At 41.3% G+C, this 22805-nt stretch overlaps 1 protein-coding gene and 1 non-coding gene across 18 annotated transcripts in view; both read right to left on the minus strand.

Moving 5' to 3' along the window:
* Window positions 1-329: 329 nt before the first annotated feature.
* Window positions 330-22805, minus strand: part of PARD3 (par-3 family cell polarity regulator) — a 661643-nt gene continuing 639167 nt past the window's right edge. For all 17 annotated transcript variants that reach the window (XM_042945320.1, XM_042945325.1, XM_042945323.1 and 14 more), the window contains 3 exons: window positions 22651-22771; window positions 9191-9318; window positions 330-2343 (listed from right to left, as the gene is read on the minus strand). In XM_042945320.1, the coding sequence (XP_042801254.1) occupies window positions 1947-2343; window positions 9191-9318; window positions 22651-22771 (646 nt within the window). In that variant the 3' untranslated portion in view covers window positions 330-1946. The remainder of the gene's footprint in view (window positions 2344-9190; window positions 9319-22650; window positions 22772-22805) is intronic.
* On the minus strand, window positions 16582-16687 carry LOC122225703. Its single transcript, XR_006205315.1, has one exon. It is a non-coding gene; the product is annotated as a U6 spliceosomal RNA (small nuclear RNA).

Here is a 22805-nt window from a genome sequence, read left to right on the forward strand (position 1 = left end):
TGTAGTTTTCTGAATAATTTTTCTTTTATTTAGCTCTAGAGTATTGGCTCCTTCAATTCCAAATTCCCCAGGCTTCTTTTGGCAGCCTGGGCCTTCCAGTAAACTCATTAAGCAGGTTCTTTTCTCTTTCTTGTCCCCTCTTCAGGTGTTCAAGTAAGCAGTCAATCATGCACTTCCATCTCTGCACACAGATATAAGGAAACTTTCAACTTTTTCTAAATACGAAAAAAGAAATCACATCTGCTAATATACTTTAAAAAAATTAATGAACAACCCAAAACCCAGCTAGGAGTTTCCACAGGAGCACTAGAGACACCACAAAGAACAGGAAGAAATATGCCTTTTATTAGAAGTCTCATATGTACAGGGAAAGCTGTTTCTCACAGCTCAAGGAAGGCTGTAAGAAAAAGCTGCTGTCATCCAAGGTCACTGTGCTTACATTGGTAACACCATTTAAACATTGCCACACATTATGAACACATAGAACCATTACACAGAAATGCAAAAGAGACACAGGCACGTGTGGACACTTCACATATTTTCTAAAAACAAGTGGACACAAAAATACAATGTGCCAGTAAAAAAAAAAAAAAGGCATATCGGTACATGTCTTTTTTTGTTTGTTTTCTCTTTTTTTGTTAATACATGGTGTGCTGAGCTTTCATCTCAAGCTTTCTTCACATCGGGATTTGCAGGCACTTTAGCAACCCAGCCATGGTTCACAACACATGACGTTCAGACGGACAGCTGAAAACACAGGAGCCATCGAGGTCCTTGTGACCCCCACACACATTACAATATTGACATGAGAGCAATCTTTTGTTACCACTGTTTGGTGATGTAACAGCTTTTCCCTTATCTGTCTTCGTTTTGTGGCAGAATTATCTAGTAGCATGGATGGCATCACCAGGCAGAGATACAGCATCTGGGTGTGCTAGACAAACGTGATTTCCAACTGACTTTAAAAACTGTTGCAAGCCAATGAGTTTTTAGAATCCCAAAACGACCGTCTGATTTATCTTTGTCTCACTCTATGCCCTTCCTGCCAACCTGTCAAATGAAAACTAATTAAAATAATTACTGGGATGTTGTGGGCCAGAAGCTCATCCTGGGAGAATTCTTTTCTTAGCTACCACCTCCCACGTCATGATATGCACAGGGCCGGTGGGCAGGCTCCATTCTTCCCCGACCAGAAGTCACTCCCTGTCCCTCGTCCCCCACACAGAGCTGCGCTGACTCAACACACGTGTCAGGAACATGACCGAACAAGTGTATTTATAAACACAGACTGCAATGATCGCTTTATTGGTAATGTCGAGTTATAAGGCAGTTGCAAAAGGACCCCCATGATAACCAGACAGTGTTGGATATGGCTTAGCTTCTTTACTAGGATGAAGGAACTTTCCTGTTGCAAGGAGCTGGGAGAGAACAGGGAAAACCACACTGATCACAAAGTACCATAAATGACTGTGCTGTGAAGTACCATAAAGCCCCAATTTCTGGTGTATGTCACCCACTTTGATCCACCAGAGATTGGGATGTCGCCTCACATCAAAGAAAACCGAAAGGGGAGAAGGAGGGATCAATATCACCTTCAACTTCAAGGTAATTTGTCACAAGTTGTAGGGGGCTGTAACATAAAGCCATGGACATCTCATGGGGGAGGTGAACATTCCTGGTACTCCAGAGAGGTGCAGAGCATGTGAATGCCTCGAACAGATGATTGTCAGATGGTGGGAAATCCTTCCATGAAATAGACACTTGAGACATAGTGGCAAAGACATTAAGGCCTTCCATTTCTTCGCCCATACTGCTTAAAGGCACTGATACCAACAAACAGAAAAATTCCATAGTACCATCAAGGTTTTAAAAAAACTCCCAAAATACAAGTCTTCATAAGAAAATGTCCTTTATTGCATGACATGAAGCCTCCACTCTTCTCCTGTTCAGGAATAGAAGGGTTTCCCTTTCTCAGGAGTCTGGAGTCTGTTCAGCCTAGCGACCTGAGAAGGGGAGGGGGGCACGTCCTGCCGGAAGGGCCCCTTGGGAGGGGTGTAAGTGGGGTCCTGGACTTTCTTGTATGAGTCATAGTTGTTGAGCCCCTCGGGAGGAGGAGGCTGCTTCTTCATCTGTTGCTCTTTCCGCCTCTGTTCCTGGCGAAGGAGCTCCTGGGTCTCCAGCATCACCCTGGCGTTGAAGCCGTGCCCGCCCAGATAGCCGTTCCTGGAGCCCTGGTAGCTGGAGTATCTGGGGTTCTCCTTGGCACTCTGGAAGCCTTCCCCAGGGGGGTAGTTCTGCTCCCAGGAATCCTGGGACACAGAGCTGGCGTTTTTCCTGCTTTGCCTAGAAAAGCAAATCCCAAAGGTTAGTGTGAGGCTTGGGAGAAGGGGAGAGAGAGAAAGGAAAGGGAGAAAGGAGGTGGGGGAGGGGGGAAGTGGAATATGCATTTGAACCTCTCAACCAATAGTGCTGCACTGCAATCGTGTGTCAGCCACAGTGATGCGGGCTGGAGGATTAACACAGGACTGTCCTCAGCAAACAATGGCTAAACAGGAGAGAGCACTGAGGGCTTGGGTGGCTATCCAAAAGTAAGGGTCCTCCTTCTGTGTCTCCGTAGGCACTATTGATTCTGCATAGGATAACAGTACCTCCTGCAATTTAGACACACTGGCAAGACTCTGTACGGGGGTATTAGTGATCTGGCAGCTTCTACCCCAGCAGGAATTGCTCGTTTTAGAATGTTACAATTCAATCCTAAACAAGCAAAACAAATATTTTACACAGCTGCCACCATAATGCCCGAGACACTAGCTAATAGGAAGTACATGTAATGGATTACAATATGAGTTCAGTTATGAAAGATTTAAGTCTAGACTCCTATATGATTAAAAATGCAACAGGCAGTCCCTTAAAGTCCTGGCTTTCGAGATGTATATGTCAGCAACCGACACTCTCCAGCATATATGCTCATCAGGCCTGTAGAACCTGGGAAGTCTGTAAAGTAAGCACTATTTTCCTACACACCATACCCTCCCTGAAGGCAGGGATAACCTACTTAACTCCCATTCTGTCACTCCAGGATAGGGAAATAAATCAGAGCCATATAGAAATTTCTAAGTCTTATCACTTCTGCAATAAAGTTGCACATCATTTCAGGAAACATTATTGTTTTGAAACATCTTTAATTTACTATCAAGTCTCTAGATGCTTTTATGAATTTACAATAAGATTGGCTATGATAAAGTAAAACAATTTGTGCCAGAAAGGAAGACATGTCCTAATTTTTCGCCTTAAAAATGGAAGAGAGGAAGAGAGAATTGAGTAATAAAACAAAATATATTGCTCCATTTATCAATAAGAAAATCATTTGGCGACAGTATGTATTGCTCAGGCTTTCACATCAACACACACAACATGACAGGATGTTCAGAAAGACTCTGAAGGGAAAATGCGATCTATGCAGACACTGGGGCTCTCACAGGAATGAAGCATTTGCATTTTGAACATTGAGAAGTGCCATCAGTATGGTTTGGGATGAAATCTCCCCGTTTTCCACATGGCCTAAAATGTAGTTGGGGGTGTCCAGCATCATCTCTGGATATGACTGTGATTAACTGAACAGTGTCCAGTATCTTTATCTGGTTCTCTTTTAATGGGAATCAGACCATTCGTACAATCAGCCCAGGCAAGAATCCTTAGATTTGATGGAATAGTTTATTTGCCTAAAGCACTGATTATCTTCACTTAAAAAGTCATAAATTAATCTGCCCAGGGACATGAATGATGGAAAGTGCCAGCACGAAACCAGGGATTTGACATTAATCATGAAACTTTAATTAAAACAACGAACTTGTTACTGATGTTACAGCAACAAAAGTGGAATTCCTTCATGGGTTAGTAATCAATTTAAAGATAACCAGAAGTAGGCCACAGAAATTTTACCTCTTTTTCATCCTTAGCCTACTGAGATCCACTAACCCTCTCGAGCCCCCAACCCCCAACTCTATAAAGCCCAAGGCTTCGCTCTATGGCTCTCATGCACCGTAAGCTGAGTTTTGAATCATTTCAGGAAGACAGAGTCTTTTTTTATTTAAACACATCAAGAAGTCACTAAAGGTTTTTTAGGGACAGAAATTATGATGATGTGAAAGAAGAATTTCTTGTAGCTAAAATTTTCTTCAAACTAAGCTGTCTAGAGGGAAGAAAGAAGACCTCGCTGAGGGTTGAAGTAAGATATGTGGGGGAAGAACATATATATAGATACAGGCACACAAACACATATATACACATGTTTTCGTGATAAGTGTGGTATCAACAAGCTCTCAATTAAGGAGAGGACAAGAAATGATCAGATCATAGAGAAACTCAAGAAAATAGCAGACAATGAAAGTTTTCTACATGATGCTTAGGTTCAGGTAGATAGAGATTCCAATCCTGTCTGCCACTTGCCGGCTGTGTGACCCCAGGAGGGTTATACTGTTTGGGCCCAAGTTGTCTCATCTGTGAAACAGGCCAGATATCTAACCTCATAGGATACGGGGAAAAATAAGTGAAATAACACATGTAAAATGCTTAGAAAAGTGTGTCACACAGTAAATGGCTGACTAATGGGTGTTGGAAGAGTTAGTTTGAAGGCAAAGTCACTTTGTCATCAAAGATTAGCCTCTGGGTTTTGGGAGACATCTTTGTGACCAAAGGAAAACAATAAACAAAATATTAGCTTTCCGGGGCGCCTGGGAGGCTCAGCCATTAAGTGTCCAGCTTCAGCTCAGGTCATGATCTTGTGGTTCGTGGGTTCAAGCCCCATGTGAGGCTCTGTGCTGACAGCTCAGAGCCTGGAGCCTGCTTCGGGTTCTGTGTCTCCCTCTCTCTCTGCCCCTCCCCTGCTCGTGTTCTCTCTCTCTCTCTCTCTCTCTCTCTCTCAAAAATAAATAAATATTAAAAAAATTTTAAATAAAAATTTAAAAAAATATTAGCTTTCCATCCTTTGTGAGAAGGATTGGGTAGAAATCAAGAAGCAGGGAGAGGCACCAAAGAATAACTGAAGAAGCTTCTCTAAGTGAAGACAACTCCACTTTCTGAGAGACTGGAAAGAAGCTTTTTACTGTCCCATGATTGTTTAGTCAAAGGCCACAAATAACAACAGCAGCAATCTCTGTTCACTGAATTTCTTTATAACCAACACACAGGTGTGTCTGGTCCTAGAATGAGCCTACTAGAGTTTTCTGAATCCACTCAGGGCAAGTGCCCTGGTTTGGCAATAGCTATCACTTAATGATTATAACTTCTTCCAGTATGGCTTGAAGACCACCATCATGTAGACCATCATCTTACACCAAAGACCCAATGCCTCAGGAAAGCAATTTAGTCACTAAGGTGAGGAGGACATAGAAGGATGAAGAAAGATATAAATACCAAGGCTGACAAGTTGACAAGCAGCTGAGAGACATAATAAATGGGCCTGGTGGGGAGACCATGTCTGGGTGCGGAAGACAGAGGGGAAGTGAGGTGTACAGAGCAGAGAAGTCTACCACCAACAGACGGCAAGCCATGGAGAAGGAAAGATGAAGAGCAAATGGAGAGTCAGCAGGAGAAGAAAAAATACATATATTTCATAAAGGATCTTCAGTAAGTCTTTCTATCAGTGACTATAACTGAACATGTTTCTACTCAGTTTTAGAGTTGCCTTTTGAACACTAAGACAGTAATCTAGAAATTTTAAAAGGATTAAAGAAAAGAGAGTAAAGAAGAAAAAAGAATAAGTAGTTGAGGAATAAAAAAAAAAATTAAAAAGGAACCCTATTCTGACTGAGAATTAAGTGTGGGTCCTCTCAGGTCTCCTTTCCTCCCGAACTAGTGATACGACTTGACTAGCATCCCTTACCGACATTTCAAAATGTAATTTGAATTCCGTCTATAAGTTGGTTACTCACAGTGAGAATTTACACACCACTTCGGCTTGTATACGTCCCTTCAATTCAGACCCCTTTCTCTAGTGCTACTGGTACAAAGTCTCGACCATTTGTTTTATTTTACGTTCCACTTTTCTTTTTTCTTTTTTTTTTTTTTTTTTTAACGTTTATTTATTTTTGAGACAGGGAGAGACAGAGCATGAACAGGGGAGGGTCAGAGAGAGGGAGACACAGAATATGAAGCAGGCTCCAGGCTCTGAGCTGTCAGCACAGAGCCCGACGTGGGGCTAGAACTCACGGACCGCAAGATCATGACCTGAGCTGAAGTCGGCCGCCCAACCGACTGAGCCACCCAGGCGCCCCTACGCTCCACTTTTCTTTTTTTTTTTTTTTTTAATTTTTTTTTTTTTCCAACGTTTTTTATTTATTTTTGGGACAGAGAGAGACAGAGCATGAACGGGGGAGGGGCAGAGAGAGAGAGGGAGACACAGAATCGGAAACAGGCTCCAGGCTCCGAGCCATCAGCCCAGCGCCTGATGCGGGGCTCAGAGCCTGACGCGGGGCTCGAACTCACGGACCGTGAGATCGTGACCTGGCTGAAGTCGGACGCTTAACCGACTGCGCCACCCAGGCGCCCCTACGCTCCACTTTTCAAGAGAACTTCTGTTGTGTGTGAAGTCTTTTTGGTATCAAATGCCATACCAACTTGTTTAGACAAAACTCTGCTGTCAACATCTGAAAAGCAGAGGTCAAGCGTCTTTGAAGAATATCACATGTCAGAAATCTGGTTTTGACTCAAGCCCGTGTAGGTTCTTGCTATCTCCCTCTGAGCTCCTCTTTGGTCTTGTTACCTTCCTCTGGATCTCCACACACAGCCTTTGTCAAGTGGTGCCTAAGCTGGGTGTGGCTCAGCATTCCTAAATCTTCCCACAAATATACACTCCCATCCAGAAACTGTTCTCTAAAGGCAGAGAACAGGCTGTAGAGACCTCCCAGACCTCTTGCCTGAAACAACTTTTTCAACGTGGGATTTCTGCTTTTGTCATATCAACACAGAATAAAATGCCTAGTAGTAATAAGGGGGCTACGCTGAACCCAGAGGGAGTTTTTATTATTTAGGGAAACACTCCAGACGGCGGCAGTACCAGCAGCAGCAACCCTCCCTTCCATGAATTAGATCCTTCTACCATGTGCTTCAGAAGGGAGAAGGGGAGCGAGGAAGGGCAGCCTAGAGGAGGAGGTGGAAAAGACAGCAGAGCATCAGTTTGGAATATGGAGCTACCTGGGAACACGACCAGGAGAAAGTCAGTGATCCCTCTTTGCCCTCTTGCCCAGGACTGGGACCCTGGTGGTTCTTCTCACGCCAGGCTGTGTACACTTCTGGGCCCTCACCCACCATCTCTCCCACTTCCCTTCCTCAGCCCTGTGCATTTCCCACCTCACTCCGCCTCTTACATGTGCTTTCTGATATTTCTCCTCCATTTCTTATACTCTCAAACACAACTAAAATTTATGAAGTCAAACAATTTGCCAATCAAATAAGATCACAGCCCCTGCACAGGCAATGCTATTCGCATAGGCCATGATGTGCTACTGACCGTCAGGTATGTCAATCCATTGACCTGATCACACTCATCCATCTGATGGAACGCAAGCCAAACAGGCAGGGTGGAGGGATTTTATACAGAAGAACCTTTATGTATAATCCTGGAATGTTTCACATTTGATGCATGGGGCTGGTTCATACAGCGGCCTTCTTCCATATGCTAAGGGAAGTAGAGCACAGGGAGGAACTTTGCACCTACACCCACTGACATTCCAGACTTGTGAACCAAAACCCTCGGTAGCAATGAGCCTTATGAAATCAGGGTTTAGGGAACGGGCAAGTGTGGGTTTGAATTCTGGCAGAAATTATGGACCAGCTGTGGGACCTTGGGGGAAGTTACTTAATTTCTCTGAGCTGCTTCCTTGTAAGACAACATGTTCAAGGTCCTGTCCAGACCTAAATTTCAGTGACTCTTACCCAGAGTGGGCTAAATAAATAGTTATTCTCCTATGTGAAAGAAAAAAAGCAATTCTCTTATTTAAAAGAAAAAAATAATTTAGTTTTCAAAGGAGATACAGCTTTCTAGATGAAAAAAGAACAAGTGAATGAACAATACTACAATAGTAGTAAACTACCATTAGGAGAATGACGCTACTCATCCTGGTAGATTTTCATTCACATCCTCATTCCCTTGTCTGATCCACGTCAATGTAGCCAAGTCCCTCGCTGTTATTATAGGGATTATTTAACATTTACAGGGACTCATCCTTATTAAAAATTAGAAGCAAATCAAGACCACTTTTGTATAGGTCAGTCAAGTTTACACAGAGAAACATTGCCTCCACACTGCTCTGTTCAAAATCAAAGCAATCTACTTGATACAAACATGGTAAGTGGATTTTTTCCACCAAAATGCTTTTGTCACCTGGTTTTGAAATACAACAAATGCCTGTAAGAATTGTGATTATAGGAGTGAATCATAGGAAGTTTGGGAAGATGAGTATTTTTAAATAGGTACTTTTATTCTTCACTGTGCACGGAGGAAATACTCAGATGGCAAAAGGGCTATCATTTCAGGGTATTAGGGCTCGGTCACCTGAGTGCTCTCCAGGCCTTTGGCAGAGAACCCGTGGGGCTGAGGTACCTCCTTGCGGGGAGCCCGGCAGATACCAACCCCCCCCCCCCCCCCCCCCCCCCCCCCCCCCCCCCCCCGCGGGCTAGTCTGCTCATGAGGTGGGCATCCCTGGGACTCTGAGGATCCGCACTGAACAAGTGTAAGGATGGCGGGAGAGCAAGAGAGATCCTACCTGGGCACAGACCGTGGAGCACCGCACCCCCCCCCCCCCCCCCATACAACCGTTTCATGGAGCTCTAGGTTTACACAGCATCAGACACTCTAGTCACCCCACCAGCCAGGCAAAATAAGTGTTAGCTTTCCATTTTTCAGATGAAGAACCCGTCCGGTCCGCGGCCACCTGGGAAGTAGCAGAACCAGTACCAGAGCCCGGGTGTGACCCCTCAGCCCGATGCTCCTATGGCAGATCATCTCGCTCGCGGTTAGGGAGCTTGGGGGTGACAATGCCGGCATCTCCTGCCACACTTTTCTTTCTTCCGGGGGGCCTCTTTCCAGGGGTCAGATGGGGGGCAGGCTGAGCAGCGCCCTCTGCCTGCCGGCTCCCGCAGGACGAGCGCGTGGAGGAGGGGCTTCCCGCGGGGCGGGGCTGGGACTTACCGGGGCAGGGAGCTGTACTGGCGCTGGGCCTGCTGGAACCCCTCGCGCTCCTCCTGCCGCTGGCGCTGCATCTGCACCTCTACCGACACCGAGTGCCTGCCGCTCTGCGCCGCCGCTCTGGAGTTGGGCTGAAGGGCAAAAATGCGACACGCTTAGCGAGAGAGGCAGTCTGGCTATCATGTGGCCGGTGGGCCTCATTCCGATTCTTAAGGATTGACCTAGAAACATGTTACAGATGTGGTGAGTTTTTAAAAAGCCAACTGCAGTTTTCCCAAGTGTGAGAAAAGAGGTTATCTATTTGCTTTTATGAGCCCCAAATACTCAAGCATCTTAAATTTTGATTATGGATTTAGAATGGTCTGAAATTGAGAGGCCAACTTTTCCTTCTCTTTTATTTAATGTTTATTTTTGAGGGAGAGAGAGAGAGAGAGAGAGCGAGCGAGCACAGGGGAGGGGTAGAGAGAGAAGTAAGGGACAGAGGATCAGAAGCAGGCTCTGTGCTGAGAGCCGTGAGCCCGACGTGGGGGCTCAAACTCACCAGAAGATCATGACCTCAGCTGAAATCAGACCCTGAAGACTGAGCCACCCAGGTGCCCTGAGGGGTCAACTTTTCCAGTCTTCCTGATGGTTTGGTAAATACTAACATTAGACACCAGTTTGCATCCCCTGTATATCCAGCAAGTACAGGGGAGCAAGGCTCCTCAGGAGAGCATAAGATGCCAATGTCAAAAATAAATAAGTAAATAAATTTTGCTACAATAATTCACAGAAGTGGGAAAGTCCATGGGTGTGCACTTGCAAGTTGGCTGTGCTGGTGAATTTTCTCAGCGGTTACCTATTTTAGGCTAGCAGTAGGGCTACAATAGAACTCATTCCCCTTCTCCTAAAGGGTGATGGCTAAATTCTGAATGGAGATTCGTTGACACTAGGCACCGTTCGCCATGTATAGGTCTCCTCCAACCCAGGGGTGGCAGCCAAATGGAAACACTCATCAAAAGAATAAACCCTAACAGCTAACAGCTAACAGCTCCTTGAATTGGTTATGAGACAATACATTTTCCCTTACTTATTAGGAAATGGCATTTTTACCTAGGTTAATTATACCCTATAGAGAAATTTCTACTCCTTCTGGCTAAATACTTTGGTCAGCAGGTCATCCACTGATTGCTGCCTCTCAGCAAACTCAGATATTTGGTTGTGTATATTGTGCCATGCAGATCAAGCCCCTGTGGATGCTTCAGCTTCTCACTGACAGTTTTTAGCTTACCTTCTAGATCTGCCCTTTGAAAATGAAAGTTGGTCTGCTCAAAATAGACAACGATGCCTCTAACTCTATAAAACACCCAACAGTGGTTTATCGTAGCATCAGTGACATTCACTAAGTAATCCTTTTTGGCACTTGCTAACCTCTGCTCCCCTTTGTGTGACGCAACATTGTGCAATAGGCATATTCTGAATGAAGAATGCCTCTTAAAAACAAGCTATCGATTTTCTCTGGTAGACACCAATGGCAGACTTTGACTTGATAATAGTTTCCTAAAATAACAGTCTTTGCATTCATTTGGAGAGTTGTAAGGTAGCATGTGGGCTTGTTACTTAAGGAGTGGCTCCTGTGGTTGGCTTTTGTGTGAACAGAAAGAAAGCATCATCTATTGTTCTCTTTCTGCCTGGCCAGCATTATCTTATTTGTGGGTAAGCAATAATAAGGATTATATGGGGCAAAAATTTCAAAGCATATGGGCATAGTCAGTGGGCATATTAAAAATATCCCGATACAAAAATAATGTGTGAAGAGATTAGGCTTTACAATACCCCAGTCTCTACTAGTGGATGTTTATAACCACACTCACTGGAACAAATGTGTGTTCTGAGACCCGCTCCACAACACCGTTCAAATAACACATCAGTGGTGCCTTGAGCGAGGAAAACACTTTGCCGAGTGAGTTCTGCTTATGTAAACAAAGCGTCAACCAATTGTTCATCAACTACATTAAAGAAGACAGACATTTTCTTCCATTACACTTGATGAGGCTGGCCAAAAAGAAAACCAAGCGGCTCTATTGTTCAGGGTGAGGCTTGAGAAGCTTGAGAGAAGCCACTGGACAGAGGGAAAGCAAAGCAAGAAAATACTACACAATTTTCTTTCCACCCTCAAAAAGAACCACGTTTCCCTTTCCTTTTCACTCAGTATAAGCTATATACATGTGTCAAGCAGTCTTGAGAGATCTGGCATTCTGCAGCAGGATTTAGTAACGGGCTTCTTAAGCTCATGCTGTTCTGTGACATACTGCTTGTGGAGATGTGAAAAGAAAATGCAAGGTCTTGTAGACATTTCAGGTGTATTTTTAAGTTGTTTCTCCCAGAGGCCTGAAAATTTGATTCTGACAGAAAAAAAAAAAAGTTGAAAGGCTTTTGTTTCCTCAACTGTGTGTTTTCTGACACTGTGCACCTCAAACCTTATCCATGGCAAGGACCCAGTTGGATCTTGATGAACTCCAATAATAAAATTATCATCACACAGGATCTGAAAACTTAACATGAGTGAATGAGTTTGGTACTGGCAAACTGACATATTTCATACTAGTCTGCCCACTACGATGACTTTTATTCCATTTCTTTTTTCAAAGCATGCAGAAGGGTAGGTTCTTAAGAAGAATTCCCCTTATCTTTAAGATGAAATGTTACTGAGCCACAGATCTCAAGGAAGATTGTATACATGACCAGCCTAGAGCAACACTGACGTAAGTTTATCCTGGCAAGTTTTATACTTGGCCCGAATCAAAAATAACCTGATTCGTGACTTCAATGGTGATCTCATAAAAATGTAAATTGTGGGAGCAGTATTATAATCGACAATCCTGACTTTTAAATACAGTGGTTTCCATCTCTATGGCAGAAATAGAATAATGTGTCTGGAGTCCAAAATAATAAAAATGAAGAAAGGTAATTTGTAACCCCGGGGAGAAGTTCATGTTTTCAAAAAGAACAGCATTAACAGCTACAACCACAAAGTAACATATATACAGGGAAACACACAGGTAAATTATAATTGTAATAATTCTGGAGATCAAGGGGTGCCTGGGTGCCCAGTCAGTTAAGCGTCTGATTTCAGTTCAGGTCATGATCTCACAGTGTGTGAGTTCGAGCCCTGCGTCGGACTCTGTGCTGACAGCCCAGAGCCTGGAGCCTGCTTCAGGTGCTGTGTCTCCCTCTCTCTGTCTCTCCCCCGTTTGCATTTTGTCTTTCTCTCTCAAAAATAAATAAACATTAAAAAAATTTTTTTAAATATTAATTCTGGATATCTGCCAGACAATAAGAGCTCTGTTTTAAGAATACAAATCTCAGATGACCTGGCCTTGTTTATGATGAAATTTGTGACAAGCAATGACCTTTTAAGTAAAAAAATTGCTAAGGTTGGCAGGGCCATAATAATGTAGAGGTAGTAAATAGAAATAAATACATGGTTATCTGTTACACAGTACACTGGAGGACCATGATATGTAAATTTCTTCATGGTTTATGTTTAAAGCCACAAGCGAAAACTATGCATGTTTCTTTTATAAATGAGCTGCAAAGTATTGGTCTCTATCGTGATTATAGAGAGACAGTATTTATACAATACAAAAAATTATGTAAAGTTTGGGAAGGCCACACAATTTGGCTATCACTTATTAGTGTAAAACAAAATATCAAAAATCACTGGTGAAAACATAGTGTTTTCACCAGATTTCATTAACTAAACATTTTTCTCAGTTAAATAAAATCATTCTTATTTTTCCAAAATAAGAATATAAAACAAAACTGTTAAGACTAAAGAAAGAACAAAAATAACTATACAGCATACAAAGTGTCAGTACCATTTAGAGCCAGGAATATTGGAAGACTTTTAGAGCTTAATCTATGAGTGCATGTGTCATTTATGAAATAAAATTCATTACTCTTTTATTAGCATTTATAGAAAATAATTTTTAAATACTCTAATTTTTCTTCACATAGTGTGTAAGCATATGTGTGTGTGCACCTGTATATCTTCACATATACACACATATATGTACTATTCTTACAAATGATACTTTTGAGTGAGTTTTCTATTCAAAATGAATAAAATGTTCAAATTTTCACCTGTGTTCAAGGGCACATATGGAAAACAAAAATAAGATACAAGTTCAACTGCTTCAGAGGAAAAGTGATGATAAAGATGATGATGGTGACAATAACTAAAAGGACACACATCCACCTGAGATTTGGAATTTCTATGTTGGCAATTCAAACTTGCTGTAACCCTAATATAAATTCCACATTCTGATAAAATGGTAATTTAAAGATTTGGTAGAGGGTAGGAAGACTTTTATGCCATTGAATCATGTAAAAAGCATAAACTGTTCACTCTGTTTAGAAGTGGCAACTGCTGGGGCGCCTGGGTGGCTCAGTCACTTCAGCGTCCGACTCTTGGTTTTGGCTCAGGTCATGATCTCACAGTTCACGGATAGAGCCCCGATCTGGGCTCTACGCTAACAGCATGGAGCCTGCTTGGGATTCTCTCTCTCCCTCTCTCAAAATAAATAAATAAACTTGAAAAAAAAAAAAAAGTGGCAACCACTAAGCTTGGTAATTATTCTGTATAGTAGATTCATTTACAACTTTTAATCAAAACAAAATTAACTTTTGTTTATACATCCTGCCTTCACAGCCTTCCACCTCTATCCCATCACACAAGATACTGTTACAACTATTGATCGAACTCTTGTGGGTTCTGAATGTTGAAAAGTCTAATTGCTGCTAATGATGTGAGTAATGCTTGAAAAATCTGCAGAGCAAACCAGTTTCCCTCATAAAATTTTCATAAATACATGTTCGTTTTTTACACACCGTTTGTCTTTCTCTCGTCTTTGCCAACCAGTGTTTGGATCTACTTTTCCCCCTCCTTAAACAGCAGGTTACTGAAAATTGCAGCTCTAAAAATAAGCCAGCCTTCTAGTGTCCCATGCTTATGATGACCAAAGGCAACTTCATTGATTTCTACTACCTGAGGTCTCTGCCGGTAGCACGGCCCATGGGTCATGGAGCCTTCAGCTGGGAGATGGGTCATTGGAGCTAGAAGAAAGGGGTCTACTTTGCAGCAGCACAGAGGCTTTTGCCATGAGTAAAGGGTCCCTGTTTGCTTGCAGGAATGGCTTTCTCCAGGTTGATTTCCAAGGGAGGTGATTTCCACCCAGTTCACCCAGTTTGAACTGCAAAGCTATCAACCGAGAAGGCATTTTTTGAGTAAAGGCATGGAGCCCCACTATAAGGAAATTACAGGAGATATCCTTGAAGTCTTAGGAGAGATAAAAACAAAAGGATAAGCATCATTTTCTCAAACTTCCCAGGTACAGGGAAGGCAATCCAGGGGTTCAGGGTGGCTGTGTACTACAGACTGGCTCTCTAATTAAAGCAGACAAAACCTTAAAAAAGGGAAGAGGAGCCATTAAAAGTCCCAGACAGAAAAATGGAAAAAAGGACAGACCTTTTTTTTTTGTTGTTGTTTAAAGACAGACAGCTGGGAAGAAAGCTTGGGGGAGAAGAGGGTATTCACATCGCAGAGGATCAATTTTCCATCTGAAGGACTAAACTACTTTGAGTCACTACCAACACGGGATGGAAAGGATTTAGCAATATAGCTATTAAAGGCTCCATTATCCCATCTATCAACCGCCTCAGCCAGCAAGTCTCCTTGTGGGCAACACTCAGGTATCTGCAAAGTTTTAACAGCATACTGTACTTATGTCTGCAGCGTGCAATTTAATTCTTTTAAAAGCAACACTAAGTTCTGTCCATATCTGAGCTCTGTGATAATAACCCTAACCTCAGCTATTGTTCCATTATCTTAAGAAAGATTTAAAGCAACTTGCTGCTTTATTTATGCTGCACCTGGCATTACATGGTGAAGAAGTTGCTTTTTCTCCCCTCTTCCTCCTCCTCCTCCTCCTCCTCCTCCTCCTCCTCCTGCTCCTCCTCCTCCTCCTGCTCCTCCTCCTCCTCCTTCTCCTCCTCCTCCTCCTCCTTGTCGTCGTCGTCCTCCTCCTCCTCTTCTTAACCAACTTGGGAGAGAATGCACTTCAGTTATGGAGCTAAGGGAATTTCCTGGGCCTCTGCTCAGCTAAAGACCCTTTGTGCCACAAATCAGCTCCCTCAGGCCCAAACATTATTTTGAACAAAAGCCCAGGAACAGGTGCATTCCACACTGCTAGGGTTTAGGGAGAACATTTTGAAAATGGATGAACTGAAAAGGGCTACTTGGATGAATTTTCTGCAGCATCCCTCTCTGTATGTAAAGTAATTGGCTCGGATCTTCTATGTGATACATCTGGTCGCACTTTGTGTGTGGCATTTCCAACAAGCATGACAATTTCAACTAATATGGACTAAGAGGGACACACAGCTTGAAGACAAATATCTGGTTCCTTACAACTAAAATGATTGCAAACCATTCCAATGGGTGAGATCATAGTCTCATCCTTTCCAAACAGACTGACCTTTTAAGGTCAGAATACACACAGAAAAAGAAAAAAAAAAAAAAAAAAACTAAGATACTCAAAGCTCATTTTGTAAAACAGATAATAAAAACCATAGACTCAGCTACATTTTGAGGCTCTTATTGAGGCAGACAAAACCCTATTAAGGCAACAAGGAGAATTGGTATGAAAATTAATACACTAAGTAGAATTATAGTCACTTCAAGCTCATTTATATGATCAGTAGAATGGAGAAAAAACAGCAAGATCCCAATTGTTTGAAAATTAAAAAAAAAAAAAAAAAGAAGAAAGAAAAAGAAAAGGCCAACTTCTGACCCACAATTTAGGAAATTATTCCATTCCTAAAGTAATCAGCCTGTCATCCAAATAATTCCCTGCTCACTCATTACAGGAAATGATAATACAAGCCAAGTGCTCAGTCTAAAGTTGCTATGGCATTTTGATACACAACAATTTGGCCTATGACCTTTTGTAGGTGAGTTTCTGGATGTATATGATTTTCTCAAACATTTTTCCTAACATGATTGTTCATATTAAGTAGCTGGCATGGGAATGTATGCCAACATATTCACCACCCCCATTAGGAAAAAAAAAATCATATAAGGGGACCAAAATGGATATCAAATCATTTCTACATCTCCCAATGAACAATATCTACAGGTAAGAAGTAGGAAATGCTCATTTAGTCTCAAACTTGGACATTTCACATGTAGATACAATGTCACCAGCCAGAAAAAAATCCCATCAATCTTAGTTCCCAAATATATGTTTCTCTCTTTCTCAAAGTTATGTATTGAAAATATATTACAAATTTAACAAGGTGTTCTTTCCTTTCCTTTCCTTTCCTTTCCTTTCCTTTCCTTTCCTTTTCTTTCTCTCTATATGGAATGCTTCATGAATTTACATGCATCCTTGTGCAGGAGCCATGTTACTCTTCTTTGTATCCCTCCAATTTTAGGATATGTGCTCCCAAAGCAAGCACTGAGGTCTTCTTTCAGGCCTTTCCTAACCACCCACACTTTATTTGGGCATGGTTCCTCTGTGTTTAATACTCCATACATACCTGTATCATAAACTGTACAAAATATTCTTCTCTGTTGTATCAGCTCGACTGTAGGGCTCTAAGGATATTCTTTCTTCCCCATCTTTGTTCTCTAGCACCAGACACACTGACTGAACATAGTAAGCACCCAATACATCTGATCAATTAAATAACTAATTAAACAGCAATGCTGCAAATATGCTGGTTTGAAATCCACATTCCCAGGCAAAGTCAGGTGGCATTCCACTGCTCCTCATGGTATGGTATGGAGATTGATAAAACCCCTGCAGGGCCTTGTAGGCTAGAACTCTGTGTTTGAGAACCATTTTCATATATACTTGCTTTTCTCCTTCTGGTAGCCACTTATACTCTTTCCTCTTTTCAGCCTTTCTGTGCAAAAATACATTGCTAGGGATGTTTACCACACATCAAAAAAGAATCCTGCTTCAAGTCAATCAACATGATATATCATATCAATAAGAAAAAGGATAAAAAACATATGATCATTTCAATAGATACAGAAAAAGCATCTGATGAAGTACAACACCCATTCATGATAAAAAACCCTCAACAAAGTAGGTTTAGAGGGAACATACCCTAATATAATAAAGACATTCTATGAACAACCCACAGCAAACATCATATTCAATGGGGGAAAACTGACATCTTTTCCCCTAAGGTCAGGAACAAGAAAAGGATGGCCATTTTTATTCAGCATAGTACTGGAAGTCCTAGCTACAACAATCAGACAACAAAAAGAAATAAAAGCATCCCAGTTGGTAAGTTAGAAATACAACTTTCACTACTTTCAGATGACATGATACTATGTATGGAAAACCCAAGATTCTCTCCCTCTGTCCCTCCCTACTCACGCTCTCACGCACACTCTCTCTTTCTCTCTCTCAAGAAAAAAAAAAAAAAAAGAAAGAAAGAAAAAGAAAAAAAGAGAAGAAAAAAGAAAATCCAATAGACCCTTCCCAAAAGCTATGAGAACTGATAAATGAATTCAGTAAAGTCACAGTATACAAAATCAATGTATAGAAATATGCTGCATTTCTAAACACTAATAATGAAGTCACAGAAAGAGAAATTAAGAATACAATCCCATTTGCAATTGCACCAAAAACAATACCTAGGAATAAACTTAATTAACCAAACAGGTAAAAGACCCGTACTCCAAAACTATAAAACATTGATAAAAGAAATGGACAATAATACAAAGAAATGGAAAGACATTCCATGCTCATGGACTGGAAGAACAAGTATTGTTAAAATGTCCATACTACCCAAAGCAATCTACACATTTAATGCAAACCCTGTCAAAATACCAATAACATTTTTCATAGAATGAGAACAAATAATCCTTAAATTTGTATGGAACCACAAAAGATCCTAAATGGTCAAAACAAGCTTGAAAAAGAAAAGTACAACTGGAGGTATTACAGTTCCAGACATCAACTTATATTATAAAACTGTAGTAATCAAAACAGTATGGTATTGGCACAAAAATAAACACATAGAAATGTAACAGAATAGAAAACCTGGATGTAAATCCACAATTATGTGATCAATTAATCTTCAATGAAGCAGTAAAGAATATCCAGTGGGGAAAAAGACAGTCTCTTCAACAAATGGTGTTGGGTAAACTGGACAGCAACATGCAAAAGAATGAAACTGGACCATTTTCTTTCACCAAACACAAAAATAAACTCAAAAGGGATTAAAGACCTAAATGTGAAAACTGAAACCATAAAAATCGTAGAAGAGAGCTCAAGCAGTAATTTCTCTGATATTGGTCATAGCAACATTTTTCTAGATATGTGTCCTGAGGCTAGGGAAATAAAAGCAAAAATAAACTACTGGAACTATAAAAACTATTTTATCAAAATAAAAAGTTTCTGCACAGCAAAGGAATCAACAAAACTAAAAGGCAATCTACAGAATGGGAGAAGATATTTGCAATGACATATCTGATAAAGGGTTAGAATCTAAAATATAAAAAGAACTGATGCAATTCAACATCCCAAAACCAAATAATCCATTTAAAAAATGGGCAGAAGACATGAACATTTGGCCAAAGAAGACATCCAGATGGCCAACAGACACATGAAAAGATGCTCAACATCACTTATCATCAGGAAAATTGAAATCAAAACTCAGACCTGTCAGAATGGCTAAAATCAACAACACAAGAAACAAGTGTTGGCAAGGATGTGGAGAGAAAGGAACACTTGTTACTGTCGGTGGGAATGCAAACTGGTACAGCCACTGTGGAAAATAATATGGAGATTCCTCAAAAAGTTAAAAATAGAACTACCTTACGATCCAGTAATCACATTACTGGGTATTTACCCAAAAAATACAAAAACACTAATTCAAAGGGATACATGCACCCCGATGTATGTATTGCAGCATTATTTACAATAGCCATATAATGGAAGCAGTCTAAGTGTCTATCAACTGATGAATGGATAAAGATGTGGTATATATATAATGGAATATTACTCAGCCATAAAAAGGAATGAAATCTTGCCATGTGCAACAACATGGATAGAGCTAGAGAGTACAATGCTAAGCAAAATAAGTCAGAGAAAGATAAATGCCATATGATTTAATTCCTATGTGGAATTTAAGAAGCATAACAGTTTAAGAAACATAACAAATGAGCAAAGGGGAAAAAAGAGACAAACTAAGAAACAGACTCTTAACTACAGAGAACATCCTGATGGTTACCAGAGAGGAGGTAGGTGAGGAGATGGGTGAAATAGGTGATAGGGATTAGGAGGGCACTTATTGTGATGAGCACTTGGTGTTGTATGAAAGTGTTGAATCTCTGTCTTGTACACCTGAAACTAATATAACACTGTTTGTTAACTATACTGGATTTAAAATAAAAAACCTAATTTAAAAAAAAAAGAATCCTGCTTTAGGAAAGCTGGTAGGAAGAGATTAAGTCAATTATGGCAAACAATATAAGTAGATTAACATAATTCTGTCATGTTGTTACATGGGAATGACTCAATTTACTTGATCATCTAAAAATAAATGTTTTAGGGGCACGTGGGTGGCTCAGTCAGTTGCGTGTCTGACTTCGGCTTAGGTCATGATCTCACGGCTTGTGAGTTCTAGCCTCACGTTTGGCTCTGTGCTGACAGCTCAGAGCCTGGAGCCTCTTCAGATTCTTCGTCTTTTTCTCTCTCTCTCTGCCCCTCCCCTGCTCACACTCTGTTTCTGTCTCTGTCTGTGTCTCTGTCTCTGTCTCTCTCTCTCTCAAAAATAAATAAACATTAAAAAAAATTTTAACTAAATAAAAATAAAATGTTTTAGAAAAACAATACCTTTAATAGTAATGTTGTTGCAGAAACACAATTAGAGATTTTTTAAGGTATTATATCTGCTGAAGTTCTTATATAACCTCTGAAAGTTAGGCTAGGATCGACTTCATGAGGAGTTTTTACTCTTGGATGGTGGTTTCATATGGCCAATTGGCTGCTCTAGGCTCCTCCTTCCTCACCTGAACAGAGGCAAAGTCCTTCAAACTAGTACTGCTTTTCCCATTTTTCCATCTTCTCCTTTCTCAAAATTATCTCCCACAGACCCCAATTTGGTCACTAAGCCCCTTAATCAAAACGTTTATAGGTTTCTGCCCTTGTATAGAGTATATTGTGGGTGTTGGATTTTAGGAGTAAAAAGGACCTCAGAGATGATTTAACTCTAGATCACTGCTTCTCAAAGTAACATGCTTCAGAATCACCCCTCCAGGGCTTGTTAAAATACAGATTCCTGGGCCTCACCCAGATCCAGGAGATCTGAAGGGAGCTCCAGGTGATGCTGATGGTGCTGGTCTGTGGACCACACTCGGAGAAGCTCTACTTGTATTGCTTTACCTGACACATTCAGCTTTCTCTTAAATTTTCATTATAACAAAGGGTTTAATAACTGACACTCAACCATCTACTCTAAGTCTCTTGGTTTAACATACAAGAAAACAGTCCTGAAGAGCTAGGTTGCCTGGCCAGTGGGCCAGTGTTCTGTCCTCATACCATCTTTCTTCAGCCTTCCAACCTAGCGTTGAAGGTTCTGACTACATTTCTACTTTTATCTCTCCTTCCCTACAATATAACCGACCTCTCAGTTCTGTGGCAGTTGGGTCCATACCCTTTCCAAAATAAAACAGGATCTTTTTTTTTTTTTTTAACTGTAAGCCTTTTCTAACACTACTCTTCCTTCTAACCCTACCTTCCCATATGCCTAATGTAATTATAATCCCAACATTTTGAACTGAACTCATTAACTCTTTGGACCTTAATCTCTGTTCTCTCAGGAACTCACATGGATGGCATATCTTTGACCTCAAATCATCAGGAACTGTCCCACCTCCAAGATCCAGGACTCCAAAAAATATATTGTTTTGACCACAGCCCCTAGGCTTTCGAACCCCTAGAGTACCAACCCTTCTTGCATCCTCCCAGGCAATTAGGATATATGTCCCTGAGCTGTACTCACCATCCTACCCAGAGTGGGTGATGCTCCACCTGCCTCTTCCCCAGGCCGCCAGAGTACCTTCCTTGACTTTCTGCCATGTCTGACTGTTAATCCCCATTGCAGAAGTAATCAAAAAATTATTTTTCTATTCCCTCTAAGCATTTTTAGCTATGGTCACATTACCATGTTGATCACTAATACTCTCAGCTAGAATGTCCTATCTCAAGTGGCCTGTATGTTCATGTCTAATTGAGTCCCCCTCAAGTTTCCAAAGATATTCTTCAAAATTCCCATCTTCGGGGGCACCTGGGTGGCTCAGTCAATTAAGTGTCTGACTTTGGCTCAGGTCCCGATCTTGCAGTTTGTGGGTTTTAGCCCCATGTTGGGCTCTGTGCTGATAGCTCAGACCCTAGAGATTCTGTGTCTCCCTCTCTCTCTGCTACCTTGCTCATGCTCTGTCTCTCTCTCTCAAAAGTAAATAAACAATATATATTTTTTTAATTCCCATCATCTCTAACACCCCCAAACCTACCCCAATGTCTCTCATTCTCAGCAGTGCCATCATCTCCGAGACAAAACACAAGAACAGAGAGAGCACAAGTCTGGGGCTGGACTGGGGAGGATTAGCAAGCCACACTGTGGAATTTGGACTCTCTCTCTTGGGCATTGAGAAGCCATTCAGAGTTCTGTTTTAGAAAAATCACTCTGGGGAGCCTGGGTGGCTCAGTCGGTTAAGCATCCGACTTTGGCTCAGGTCACAATCTTACATTTTGTGAATTCAAGTCCCACGTCAGGCTCTGTGCTGACAGCTGAGAGCCTGGAGCCTGCTTTGGATTCTGTGTCTCCCTCTGTCTGCCCTTCCCCTGATCTCTCTCTCTTTCTTAAAAATGAATAAACTCCAAAAAAAAAAAAAAAATCACTCTGATGGCTGTGAGGAGGATAAACTAGAACAGGGATATGGGCAGATAAATAAGAGGGATTCAACAAATACACAAAGGGGATAAGGGAGAATAAAGAATCAAGAATTGCTTAATACTGTACTTTGTGTATAGTAGATACACAATAGACATGTGTTGAACTAATTTATTCTGGCTCCAATTCTGAGGAAAATGTATATAGAAAGTATTTACTAAACTTTAAAAAAAAGTGCATAGCTGAGAGCAAGAATCCTTTTGCTATGTCTTGTCATAAGGCGAATAAAACTGATTATGCAATGGACAGATGGTGCAACAAGATATAAAATGAAATTAGCAACGATGCAACCCAGATGGAAATGAGGGAAAGGTCAATATGTTAAAGGTCAAAGGAATTTGGCTCCATCTTGTCTTGTTTCATAAAGGGCTAAGGTCACAGCTTGGGGGCTCTTACTGCAGGGAAGTTGTCAGACTATTCGCTGTGCTGAAGAACCAAATACTCACCCAGGGTTGTTCAAAGCTATAGGTACGTCGCCGATCTTCTACATCTTCATCCTGCTTTGCTTGCTGAAATTCTTGCCGTAGACGCTGTATCCGATCATGGTTGCTAGGAGTTGATCTGTTGCTAAAAGAGAGAAGGGGCAAGAATGAACTCCCTT

Source organism: Panthera leo, chromosome B4 (genome assembly GCF_018350215.1).
Source record: "Panthera leo isolate Ple1 chromosome B4, P.leo_Ple1_pat1.1, whole genome shotgun sequence".
NCBI lineage: Eukaryota > Metazoa > Chordata > Mammalia > Carnivora > Felidae > Panthera > Panthera leo.